Genomic DNA, 13,524 nt, shown 5'->3' on the forward strand with positions numbered 1-13,524 from the left:
AGTAGTATCGAATGTAAAAGAGAGAAGATTATAAAAGAAAGAGAGAGAATATTGTTATTGATTGCTATTGCTATGTATCTTGTCTCGTATCATACCCCCTATTTATACATGTATGGGATTCAAATTTTCAACCTTCATTAAATGTAAATTCTTTTTTGGTAACATGAATACTAAATCACCCATGATATTAATGAGCATCCATATCCTTTATGTTTATCACTGCATATTTAATTTTTTTTCTTTTATGTATAAGCCGGAAACATAAAACCCTGATAGACAATAGATTCTGTCATACTGTACGAAAGTATAAAATAAAACAGCAATGACAACCACACCAAATCCACTAACCTCCCCCACCATTATACAGCAAATGTGAGGGGCCAAAAATTAGACGCTTTTGTTGCTCTATAGTCTATATATGCAACATAAACCGAGGAAATCGTTTTACATGAATGAGGATGTTGGATTTCACATTTTGCAACGTTACATTCAATCACCCCAGTTCACACCAACTTAACTTCCCCATAAAGCTCCTCAACCCCCCAACCCCCTATATATATATATATTCCAAATTTCAACTGTGTACTGTTTTCCTTCACATGATGAACTAACTAGAGTAATATGGGAGAAACAGTCAAAGTTGGATGATCCACAACAAATTATTCCCCGGATAGAACATGAAACCAAGAAACTAAATGACAAGACCCTTGTGTAAATTCCTCTCCTGTGACTCTAATCATATGCATCTCTTCAACGAGAAGAGGAACACCAAACCGAACCGGTGTTTGTTTGTGTTCACTCATTTGTGGCATCAAAGCTTCCCATGGCATTTGCTCTCTTCTTTTCCCTCCAATTCTCACCCCATACTTTCGCTTCTGCAACAGCGCGTTCCCTGTCTAGGTCACGGTTCCTTGGAGTCTCCCTAGCTCTTGCAGTATTTACAGGGCTGTCTCTACGAGAATCTTGCCTTTCTAAATCATCCAGTCCCCATTTCCTCCCCGACCCACCACTGCCAGAGACACTCCTGCCTAACTCTGTCCCAACACTCAGTTCCCTATTGTCTCTCCTCCTGTAATCAGGTGAGTTTCTGTGGGTGGAAGGGGAGCCGAGACGCCCCCGGTCTGGGCTATCCACACCATCTATCATGCTCCTTCTGTCATCCCTGCTCCGGGGGGTCGATGGACCGAGTCTGTTGGACTGATTGGCTACATTTGGTTCATATGTCTGGGAGGCCAGATATGTGAGAGCAGTTACGACATCCCCAATAAGAGGCCTTGTGGCAGCTTGTTCCTGCAAGCACATTGCTGCAACTGCCAATGCTTGGTACAGTCCTCGCATTGGATATCGGCCTTGGAGTAGAGGATCAGCCATTTTGGGGAACTTTCTACGATCTTTGAAAAGAGGCCGGGCCTACAATTTTGATGCCCCAAAAGAAATGAATTTGTTTCATGTCAATTTTAGAAGCTCAAAAAAAATTAAGATGCAAACCAACATACTTACCCAAGCAACAAGATTATGCTCTCCATGTGCACGTGTATTGTCAATAGCCTTGCGCCCCGTAATAAGTTCAAGGAACACAACTCCAAAGCTGTAAACATCGGACTTCAGAGTGAGTTGACCAGTCATAGCATATTCTGGTGCACAATAACCATATGTTCCCATTACTCGTGTGGATACATGTGTCTTGTCACCAACAGGACCAAGTTTAGCTAGTCCAAAATCCGATAACTTGGGATGATAACCCTCATCTAGAAGGATGTTAGAAGATTTTAAGTCTCTATATATCACAGGGGGGTTTGCCTTGTCATGCAAATATTCCAATCCCTTTGCTGCACCAGCTGCTATTTTCATCCTAGTGTTCCAGTCCAGAGGCTCCTTGTCAGGAGGGAGATCTGGAAAGAGACTCGGAGTCAGAAATTTCTTGCTGAAACCTTGCAGGAGTTAAAATTTCTAATCAAAACATACAACTTTTAAAGTAGTGTTTACTGGTTAAGTGAAATAACATTGTATTGAACAATGCACTTTCAAAACGATTTGCTGAATTATGGCATCTTGCCAATTGTGTAGGTCATTATATTTTCAGCTGCAACATCAACCAGCCACATCAGATCAAGCAACATCATGAAAACTAAAATAGAGAAAGAAGAGACGGTTTTATTTCATTTTGAAAAACAATGCTTAGTTGCTGGACATAACTACTAGGCAGGTGCAACATCAATTTAGAATTCCTATCAAGGATTAAACTTTACACAAGACAGCTCATATCTACAGAAGTTATCAAAATTTGAAGATGAATATATTCACAAAGCTGAAGTTGTAACATACTAGCTATGTGCCATTAAAAACAATTTGAAATACATAATCAACATATTTATATCTAATAAAAACCATCAATGAGGCCAATGACAAACATTATTTGGTATGTTATGGTTTACATTAGTAACATTGATCCAAATCCAAGTATTGTCAAATCTAAACTTTTCAAAGAATGGATTTTATATTGAATTCTTCCCCTAACATTGCTTGGACTCAGCTTCCTACAGTCGTTTGATCACAAACTGCTCAAGATTTAGTAGCATAAACATAGCTGATCATACTTAGCCTTGTGGTGATACGGTAACAGTGTACTCTCGTGATCTACTCTGTACATGGATATATTATACTTACTGTGTGTATTGCTTATTGATTGTTACAGTATGATCACCTTGCAATAGACTTCTCGAGAAATTCAAACTTGTAAATAACAAAAACAATCAGCAGTTGATGGAAAGATGTAAACTAAACCATACCCGAGATCACATAATTGTAATTTAGCAGAATCAAATGCACTAATGTTTAATCCATTGAGTCAGATAAACAAGCCTTATACAGAATGAGATGGACACAGATCCACTACCAAAATGGGTAGTAAATACAGATGCATAAATAGATAAGTTACAAGTAGAACCTAGCAATCCTGTTTGAACGCATATGAATGTCCTTTACCAATTAAATGAGATTTTTGTGGTATCTTCAACTAATAACATTAAACAAAAGATAGTCAAAGGATAACTCAAAGGATAAGTCCAGTCAAAATGCCTTCAATAAACTCTTGACAATGGCAATGACAGGCACATCTAAATAATTAGGTGCTACTAAAGAATACCTCCTCCTATACTGATGGGATAATAAACCTATAACTTTGATACTATGTTACAATATAAAAAAAGGTGATGACCAAAGCATAGGAGTCTCTTTCCTAGTAAAATAGAATACATCATTGCTATGTAGTACTAATAACACTCACAGAGATACAAACAATGTTGAGGATCAATCCAATACGTTGTAATGTGAAAAGGAAAAATATATCCCATAACAAATTAAAAGTATTTGAATGATAATTTCACATAAACGACAAAAAGTTAGGCAGTTAAAGTAAATCAATTAGTGACTTAAAATAGTTTTCTCATGTAAGAAGGGAAAACATGATTGAAAGCAATTTAACATTAAGTAACAGTATATTTGGTTGACAGGTGGTGGGAACAAAGGAAGAGGGCAACCATGTCAATATGGCCACAAATAGTCAAATAATAATGAAACGAATTTTCATCCTTTCATGTTCATTATCTACCATTGAATGTTTATCATTTTAACTTGGAGATGTAAACATGACAAGATCATGTTCAAAAGAACATGAGAGGATCCAAATCTTATAAGAATGACGTTTTAAGATATAAGCCACCACTAACTTAAACTCTTATAAAGTGACTTTTTCTTATTGGTTATAAGAACAATACACACATGCCTAAATTCAACGAGAACTACTCCTTCAATGTCCCTTGTTCCATTTCCCTCAAAATTAGGGTGGCAAGAAAGGAAATTCTTTTAATAGTTTTTCAAAGGAAAAACGAAGGTAATTTTGTTCTATTCCTTCACTTTCTAGTCCATTCTTATTAATTTTGTTCTTCGATGGAAAAAAATCCAAACATAGTGTAAATAATAGTTCACACACAAAAAAAGAAAGGGGCGACAATAGCCGATTACAATTGAACAAATAGTAATTTAAAATATTTTTCATGTAAAACAGGAAAGCACATTCCAAATAAATTTAAAATTAATTAAATAATAGATTCACATAAAAATTTGAATTGAAAAGCATAAATCGATTAAAATCCTCAAAATAATTTATAAAAAGAGAAAAAAAAAGGCATTTTGGACCATTTTCTTTATTCAACTTTTCAATTTGAATCCATATCTTTTAATTTTCTTAGTTTAGTTCCTTCTTGATTCACATTGTTTCCAATTTATTCCATGAGGAATTACTGAGGGTTCATAATCATTAGTGGACACAATCACAATTAATAAAGTAGTGTATTTTCAATATATGACCGCCACTAACTTAACTCATATTTAAAATGATACTTTTTTAGTTTAATCTTAATGCAGTGTAAAATGTTTTACACAGTTGTTTAATCACATTTATTCTTTTGGATAACTATTCACGCAGTCAATATAAAAGGTAGTTATTTTTGCTGACATGGTGTTACGTAATTGGATGCACATGTACATTACATCAACAAAATTTTGTTTTTCGAGTTGTGAGCACAACACGTGATGCATTAAAAAGCATTTAAGAAATCGATTCCGCTAAGGAACCAATTAGAAGTGAACCTAACTCCAGCCAACTAGTTAAAAAACAGGTCCGTTACCAACCACCCACTGTCCTAATTTTTCGAATGTCAAAATCAGAAATAAAAGAGGTTTGCTTAGTTGGCTTATATTGTAATTGGCCCCCTAGACTTTTTCTAGAAAAGAACTGTTCAGAGCATAACATACAAGTAACACTGAATCAAATATTTCCCATTCAAGAGAATCCTATACTGTCTTTCTTCACGTATCAGCTTTAAAACGTATGGATTGTGACTTTACTTTGTTATTTATAAATTATAAAAATTAAATTAGCATGAAATTTAATATTTTATAGCTTTATAAAATGAAAGCACAATAATAGCAGAATAAGTTTCGGTTAAAAAAGGAATGAAGTCTAACCATGTAAATGATCCTCCAAAGATCCCAATGGCATGAATTCATAAACAAGGAGCCGCTGATCACCATCAGCACAATAACCGATTAAGTTCACCAGATTAGGGTGATGTAAGAGACTAAGCATGAGAACCTCCACCAAAAACTCCCGATTCCCTTGAAGACCATTTCGATCAAGTTGCTTTACAGCAACTACCTGCAATGGAAATGATCTCATGAACAAAAATTAAGACGGAGAGATAGGCTCAAACTAAGTTAGTAGTAATGACAAAAAATTATGAATCTTTTTCATGTGAAAGGCATTATGCTGCTGATTATCAGTATACAGTACATCCGAAATATTCGTAGAAGCGGTGACAATGTACCTGTCCTGTGTTCTCAAGCCGACCCTTGTAAACGCGCCCAAAACCTCCTTCCCCAAGTAAACATTCTGGCCTAAAATTCTTTGTAGCAGCTGCAAGCTCTCGGAATGTAAATGTTTGAGCAGCAATATGAGCAGTTGGCCCATCCTTCGGAAGTGGTGTTTCCTTCTTAGGATCTGAGCTACAACGTGACTTTGATTTATCTACATAAATAACCGAAGATAAGCAGGAGCAGAAAAAAAGATAAATTATAAAACAGAAGTTTGCTGACAAATCACTATGCATACACAAAGACCCATAATACTTTCATCCCAACAGGATTGCCTCCTGTAGAAGATACATGTGGTTCGACCAAGAAGACGAAACATAATAGTTTAAGACAACATCGGGGCAATATGTTGGTTCATTGTAAATTAAATTACACCAACAGATGTGGCCCAGATTTTCATAATACTCAATGATAAAGTTTTCAGTTAAAATCATTTATCTCCTCAATTATATGTTTGAATGTGACCCAGGTAATCTTAGTCAAGGGCAAGGCATTCTAAATTTTTGTTTGTATAGCGGTAAAAAAAACACATCTTGGCTAAAATTAGATGCTAATAATACAGCTATTCAACCCTGCATCCCACAATATCAACAAAACAGAAAATCTTATCAGACAATGCATTGCGCTTATCATACGCTTAAGATAGTAGATCTCCAATTATGCCACTACCACCTTATAATACCAATGAAATTCAGCAAATTGTAGTTTAAAAACACATTCCCTACCCCTCCAATTAATTCACTAGCTTAGCATTGGAACGTACAGCATCAGATGAACCAGATCAAAGTAACAAACAACTTGGATGAACAAGAATTGCCATAAAAACCAACCAAAACAGTCATGAAAACACAAAATTGACCACAATTGAAGTAAACCCAGAAAATAAAATTAAATAAAGTTTCAAAACCTGAGCTAACCCTGCTGGGGTGATGAACCTGAGGAGCTGATGATTCCTTGAAAGATTCCTTTTTTGCCACTTCCTTCTTCAACCCACCACCACCACTTTCCTCCTTGTTGGATGATCCAAAACAAGGAAAACACCCACCCATATCAGAGAATCCAATTAGGCAAAAGCAAAAGAAAGTTCACACCTTTTCCACAAAACCCACTCAGGAAAAGCTCTCATAACAAAACCCCCAAAATCTTCAGAGCTTATGAACTCAGAAAAATCACCCACCCAGCACTGAACTTTCTGTCACAGCCACTGACCCTCTCTCTCTCTCTCTCTCTCTCTCTCTCTCTCTCTCTCTCTCAGTGAGTATGGATGTGTCAGAAGATTGTGTTCATCGGACATTAAAGGGGAAGAAGGATCGAGACCTACATGCCGGGAGGAGCAGATCAACCAATCTAAGAAATTAGGGGGAGAGGTGTTGAAACGAAGACAAGGTAAAGGAATTAAGGCTACTTTTGTTTATGAGAAAATGGACTAAAGATAAAACATTGAAAACAAATATAACGAATGAAATATAAAATTTAGTATTTTTGTATTTTGTTTGATGATAAATTAAAATAAATTATGAAAATACAAAATTTTTTTTCATACAAAAAATTTTATTTTATTTTTCTAAAAAAATATGATATAAGGAAGAATGTAATACCATAATACAATAATTTAATAAATTTAGAATTTCAAGTTTGAAAGGAAGACTTTTACCGTAGTTGTATTATTATTATGATTATTATTATTGATGTGGTAATTAGGAAGACAATAGTGTGACATCTTATTGTAAAATCAAACCAAACCGTCAAATTAAATTGACTAGATCATGAATTAATACTTCATACTACTACTATGTCTTTAATTGGAAAATACATTTTCTAATTTAATTAGTACTTTAAATGCGGAGTTAATTCAAAGATTTGATTCCCTAGCTCCGTTGAACCATAACCAAAAATCAGATAGCACTACTGCACTAGTACTAATTATTTGGGATTTTTTTAAATTAAATAAATATAAAATTTATAAAAATATATAAAATATAGAGTAATTACTTAAATACACAATGTATCATATATCAGGTACTATGAGGATAACCAAATTACAGACGTATTTCGAGTATTGAGATTCTAAGCTATGATGCAACAAAAATCTGACGTATTTTAAATGCACCTGGAATATATTTTAGGTGAAAAAATGAGTACTAAGCATCTAAGGTGTGTTCAAAAGTTTTTAGAGTCTTAGTACCTGAAATATGTTTAAACGTAGAAATTGGATCACAGCACCTGAGATATAGTCAGAGGCCTGTATAAATTGATTGCAACCGAGATTTTTCCTGTATTTGAAGAGTTTTGAAAAATTTTCTAACTTTGTAACACTTTAAGTTCGAGTTCCTGATGTATAGATGCCCCCAACAATATATTCGTGACGAAGACATCAACCGACTGAATGTGACTTGGTACATAGTTGGAGCTTTAGATTTTGAGGTGAAGTTTTTTTTCCCTCTTTTATTTTTAGTAAATAATTAATTTATGTATTTAGTCTTTATTAATTTAGTTAATGTGTTAGGTATTTTGAATTTGTTAATTAGAAGTTCTATTAACTTAGGTAAGTATAGTAGGTTTTAATATTTTTAGAAATAATTTTAAGTTAACTTAAATAAATATAATAGTTAAACGTAAAATTAATATATTAACGGTGAATATTAGTAATAAATATTAATGTTGTATGAAATATAATATTTTATTAACGATATTTATCTATTAGGTTTACAATATTTAATAGTTATTAAACCTATATAATGGTTTAGACGACATTAATTTGCGAGAGTAAATGTTGCAACTATTGCAGAGGTGTTGGAAGCTGTTATTACGCCGTGTGACCTTAGATCTTCCCCTGCCGGATATCCTATTACCTTATATCAACGATACGGGATTCGAATATGTAGTAGAGTTGATGAATTTTATGTTTGACATTTTCTTGATCTCTGCATTTGTCGAGCAGTAGAGGCCTGAAACCCATAGCTTCCACCTTCCATGGAGTGAGGTCAACATTACGCTTCAAGATGTTGCTTACCATCTTGGTCTGCGCACTAAGGATGAGCTGATTAGGGGTTGTATCAGAGACTTCCAACAGTACTATTGACACCCCACGTGGGAGTGAATTGAGGATTTACTTGGCGACAGACCACCACCACATCCAGAAGATAGGAAGCAGGTTTTCGATTTGAGGATGACTTGACTGAGGAATAGGGTTTCATACATTCCACCTGAGGCAGATCCGGATACACTCTGTAAGTACTCCAAGTGCTACTTGATGATGCTTATTGGGAGTTTCTTTTCACGGACAAATTAGCTACGCTTGTTCCTTTGAGATGGCTACTATTGCTGGTGAATTTCGATTGTTGCAGGCAGTTGTCTTGGGAGTTTGCACTGCTGGCACACATGTACCACTCGCCCTGCACCGCTGCTGGACGTGATGTGACTGACATTGCGGGATGCATGCCGCTTCTTGTGTCTTAGATCTACTATAGATTTCCATCATTTTGTCCGCCAGGATATGACGTTATTAGGTTTTCACTTGCAACTAGGTATGTAGTTATTGTCAATATTTTAATTTAACATCTTATAAATAGTGAATAAAGTTAATTATTGTAAATAATTAATTTCTGCTGTTAATTACTTTTATTGTGCGTAGGTTGGCAGGACTAGGACAACAAAACAGGGATCGCCACGATAGTAGGATCTAAAGTTTACGTCGTCGTATCGATGGCTTTATCTTTGATCAGGTACAAGATATTTTGTTTTCTATTTTATTTCAGGCATTGGGGATTCATTCCTAATTATCGTACTTTATGTGATTTGCCTAGTTTCGATGGACACCATGTGAGGATCTCTAGTTACATAAGAATGCTCCTGATTGACTTAGTAGTGATGGAAAGATTTATACACGGAGGGCTGTTGTCCCCCTCGTCTGCTTTCACTTTGTAGAGTTTCATCATGTGGACAGAGTGAAGAGAAAACCTGAGAGGCAGCAGCACAGGACAGTAGATCCAATCAACGTTGATGAGTTTCTATTCAAGACGACAAGGGGAGATAATGTTTGGTGGCCCGTGACTTGTACGACTTGTTTAAGGGATGTTACCAGCTACACCACTTGGTGACCATCGATAGGATCCCTAATCCTCGTCAGACACAGGAGTATTGGACATGGTGGCAACAAACATGTAGAGTTCGATATCTATCTGGGAAGGACATCCTGGATGATTCGAGAGTAGTAGCACCGCATGCTAATATCCCCCTATTGTCTTGGGACAGAGAGATGACTTACAGCTTCCACTAGATGTCCCATATTGGAGACGACGAGCTAAGAGGCGTGCCCAAGATGATGTTCAGAGACCGGCTCGGAGGGAACGTGATTAATGCATGAGGTGGGCTGAGGGAGATGATCAGCGGGCTGAAGGAGATGATCAACAGTCAGACGAGGAGGCTAACTATGGACAGTAGGAGGATATACCTAAAGATCCTACACCAGTTACACATGGAGAGATTCCATCCCTGAGATTCTTTGCTGGGCATGAGGCGGACATGGCCAGGAGCGTCATGCCAGGTTCCTCCAACACTGCTCATCACCAGACCAAGTTCAACATCAGCACAGACATTATTATACAGCTCGATGACATGTTCTAGATCGTGGGTGCATCTGGGGATTCAATAGAGCATTTGGCAGATCGTTATCGTACTAGGAGAGACCACACCAACATACCTAGCTCATCGACAAGTCCAGGAGTTCAACAGCACACTGATCATGGTTTGGACTATACACAGGCTCATTTGATAGGCCAGCAGATGCCATCATTGCATTACCAGACTCCACCACCACCATTACATCAGTATGGATCAGTTCCATCATTGTATTACCAAACTCTACCACCACCACCACAGCAGACACCCCCACTATAAGGTGTATTTAGGGCAGTGCAAATAGCCTATGATCTATTAGATATGAGAAGAAGCCCCTAGTATAGAGTAACATGCTTACTCAAATTCAATAGGAAAACCGATCATGACAGTTGTCTCAAACTCGACAAATACAAAATTTATGGGCAGAATGTTGTTATTACCATCTTGAGCCACAACAATTAACAACACACTTTCGTACTTTTCATACAGGTGTGTCCCATCCACCAAATGCCTCAACACAATGAGGGAATGCCCAAAAAACCTTATCAAGCTCGCTCCAATCGCCGTCAATCATGTTGCCGTCATAATACAGAATAGCAACGCAATCGTGAATCGTACATGGGACTATGGGAGGCATTCTTGTAAAGCTTGTAAGAGACTGGGTATCTTGTTATACAACTCTTTTCAATCACCAAAAATTTGAGCAATCACTTTTTGCTTTTCCATCCATACCTTTCGATATGATGACTTGAAAGGATAACTCTGATGCACCTCACTTTGCAACATCGGGATAGAGATAGATGGATCAGTCTTTATTATAGGTATGATGACCTTGGAAATCAAACTACTATCCAACTGAGCATGGTCTTGAGACATGGTTAGTGCTAAACAGGTGTGTGGTCCACCAAACCTACGCACCTCCCTACAAAATTACTCGTGCATGTCAACATTCAGTACAAGACATAATAGCCTTTAATTTCATCAAAATTAACAAATAAAATATACCAGTAATTCAAATTCCAACGTACTGCCACACAAAAACTCCATGGATAACTGTTGGTGAATTGCTTGCAACGACAATGGTATTTAAGCCTATCCGACTCCAGAACTCTATACTTCGCGTTCTTTCGAATAATGTAGTTCTTCATCGCCATCAGAATGGCATCACAATTCCTGAACCTATGGCCAACTCGAAATTCCAACCCACCATCGGTATTATAATCATCCCCTTGGCTGGTATTGAAAAGATCATCCAGCTGCATTGCGTTCAAATTCAAAGTGTGATAATGAGTTGGAACTTCTGACAATTGAGGAATGGACAAAGGGGGAGGTAGGAGAAAACCGAGCACCACTACTGGAGGGAGTCTCTGGTACATACTCATAAGAAAAAAAAGTCTCATTCAACGACCTGGATTCGGCAAAATCGCCCTCACTGTCGTCTTCTTCGACACTATCACGAGGCTGGGCGAAGTGGATCGGTGTTACATCCAGCAGGACTACTTAAGGACTCGAAGAGGACGGCCTATCACCTACCCACGTCAAAAACTGAATCATACCATTCCATCACATGTTGTGGCATTAGCCTTGCATGAATGTCGAACATTATTCTCACATGCTGATCTCCTTCAAGCCAGAATAACCTATTGGTAAATCCATCATTCAGAAGTGCGTGCAAAAATCTATATGCAACTGCCTAACCTTCTTGAAACCTATTCCCCATGTTGCTCAATATGACCGTCTTTAGTACATGTAAGATATCAACATGGTTAGTGCACAACATCACAGTTGAATTAGACTCAAAAAATCACTCATTTATCACCGTTTTTTACTATTCTAATGAGATAAATTACAAATATAGTTGAGGGAGAGAGAGAGAGAGGGGAAAAAAATGAATTGTGAAGGTAAAATTGAGGATAGAAGAATATATATACACCTAAACCATAAAATACGTATCTCGGGTACTGTAGTCTTAATTCACTACTGACTATATCTCGAGTGTTGTGATTCAATTTCCGCGTTTGAACGTATCTCGAACACTAAAGACCTTAACCAGCTTTTGAATGTATCTCGGGTGCTCAACACCCTTTTCTCCACGTAGAACGTATCTCATATTTACTCAAGATATGTTAGACTTTTGCGTTATAATTTAAAATTTCAATATTCAAAAGATATTTATAATTGAGTTTCTCTCACAATATCTCACAATATCTAAGATCTGGTATGCGTATTTAAGTAAATACTATGTATTTCTATAATTTTATATTTATTTAATTTAAAATGAAATACTAATTAGTAATTACTTGTATCTATGTCTGATTTTAGATTTTTCTGAAGTTGTGGCTGGGTTGCCCCTATTTTCTTACAAGTTTTTTAATTTAAGCCCCTAAAATTGTGAATAATTACAGATATCTAGAATGTAGTTTCATAATAATCATCGTCTTGGTTAAAATTTTTTTAATTGAATTTTTCTTTTAAAAATTTTAAGTTAATCGCACTAGTCTTTTTATTATTTTCTTTGTTGATGGCACTAAAATTTATTAATATGAAAAGTTATGTGACACTATAACATACGCATAGAAGTTTTAATTGACTATTAGCATAATAAATTTATGAATTTAAATCAAATCAAAACCTAATTGAGAAAAAAAACTTGAGGTATTGGAATTTTTCAATTTAAAATTAATTTGATCTAATTTTATAAACTTATGATATTAGTCACCAATTAGGATAACTAAATGTGTGTTGTGGTATTATTTAACCTATCACATCAACAAATTTTAATATCGTTAATGTCCCTAATGTTTAAATCGTCCTATTTGTATCCCTAACATTTGTAAAAGTGATTCAATGTTATCCTGCCGTCAATTACACATCATGAGTGCTTTAGTTTGAGTTTTAAAAATCTCTTCTTGAAGTTAGAATACAAATGTCTGTGATAGAATCGATGATCTACTCCGAAAAATAGCTCATCAAATGTTGAAACTAATTCCTACAACATTTACATAATTCACTTTTCTAGGAACATAATTGAATCTAAACACAAATAGTGGATATAATATTAAAATCGAACACATCCAAGTGAGATCTAATTGAGAATGAATACATCCAAGTGAGAATAATTGAAAAATATAAAAATTTAATTGTAAATTTAATAAAATTATAAAGACCAACAAAATAATTAAATCTAAATTATTAACAGTTTAGTTTTAATAATTAAAAAATAAATTATGAATGTATTTATTTTGTTATACATAAGAATAGATTTTCAATCTCAAAATGTCTAAAATATCAGTACAAGAATGATGAATTTAAAAAGAAATATGATAATTAAGATATTAGTTTTATTCTCTTGACATAATAATATCAAACATTTACCCTTTATATGAGAATAAAAATTTTTAATTTATGGTAATTAACATTTTTTGGGTTATTTTAAAATATTATACTCTAAAACTTCAAACAAATATAAAA

The 13,524-nt window shown here is 35.4% G+C and overlaps 1 protein-coding gene across 2 annotated transcripts; it reads right to left on the reverse strand.

Moving 5' to 3' along the window:
* LOC107608925 (serine/threonine-protein kinase PBL27) lies at nt 259-6,622 on the reverse strand. 2 transcript variants are annotated; one of them, XM_021106793.1, is made up of 5 exons: nt 6,341-6,622; nt 5,388-5,587; nt 5,029-5,218; nt 1,501-1,931; nt 259-1,410 (listed from the first exon to the last, which is right to left on the reverse strand). In XM_021106793.1, exons 1-5 carry the CDS (start codon nt 6,480-6,482, stop codon nt 796-798), a joined length of 1,578 nt encoding a protein of 525 aa, XP_020962452.1. In that variant the 5' UTR covers nt 6,483-6,622; the 3' UTR covers nt 259-795. The 2 variants fall into 2 exon arrangements, with proteins under 2 accessions (XP_020962452.1, XP_016166198.1); XM_016310712.2 differs by having other exon boundaries at nt 1,501-1,892; nt 6,341-6,621.

The sequence above is a fragment of the Arachis ipaensis genome, chromosome B07 (genome assembly GCF_000816755.2).
Source record: "Arachis ipaensis cultivar K30076 chromosome B07, Araip1.1, whole genome shotgun sequence".
Lineage (NCBI taxonomy): Eukaryota > Viridiplantae > Streptophyta > Magnoliopsida > Fabales > Fabaceae > Arachis > Arachis ipaensis.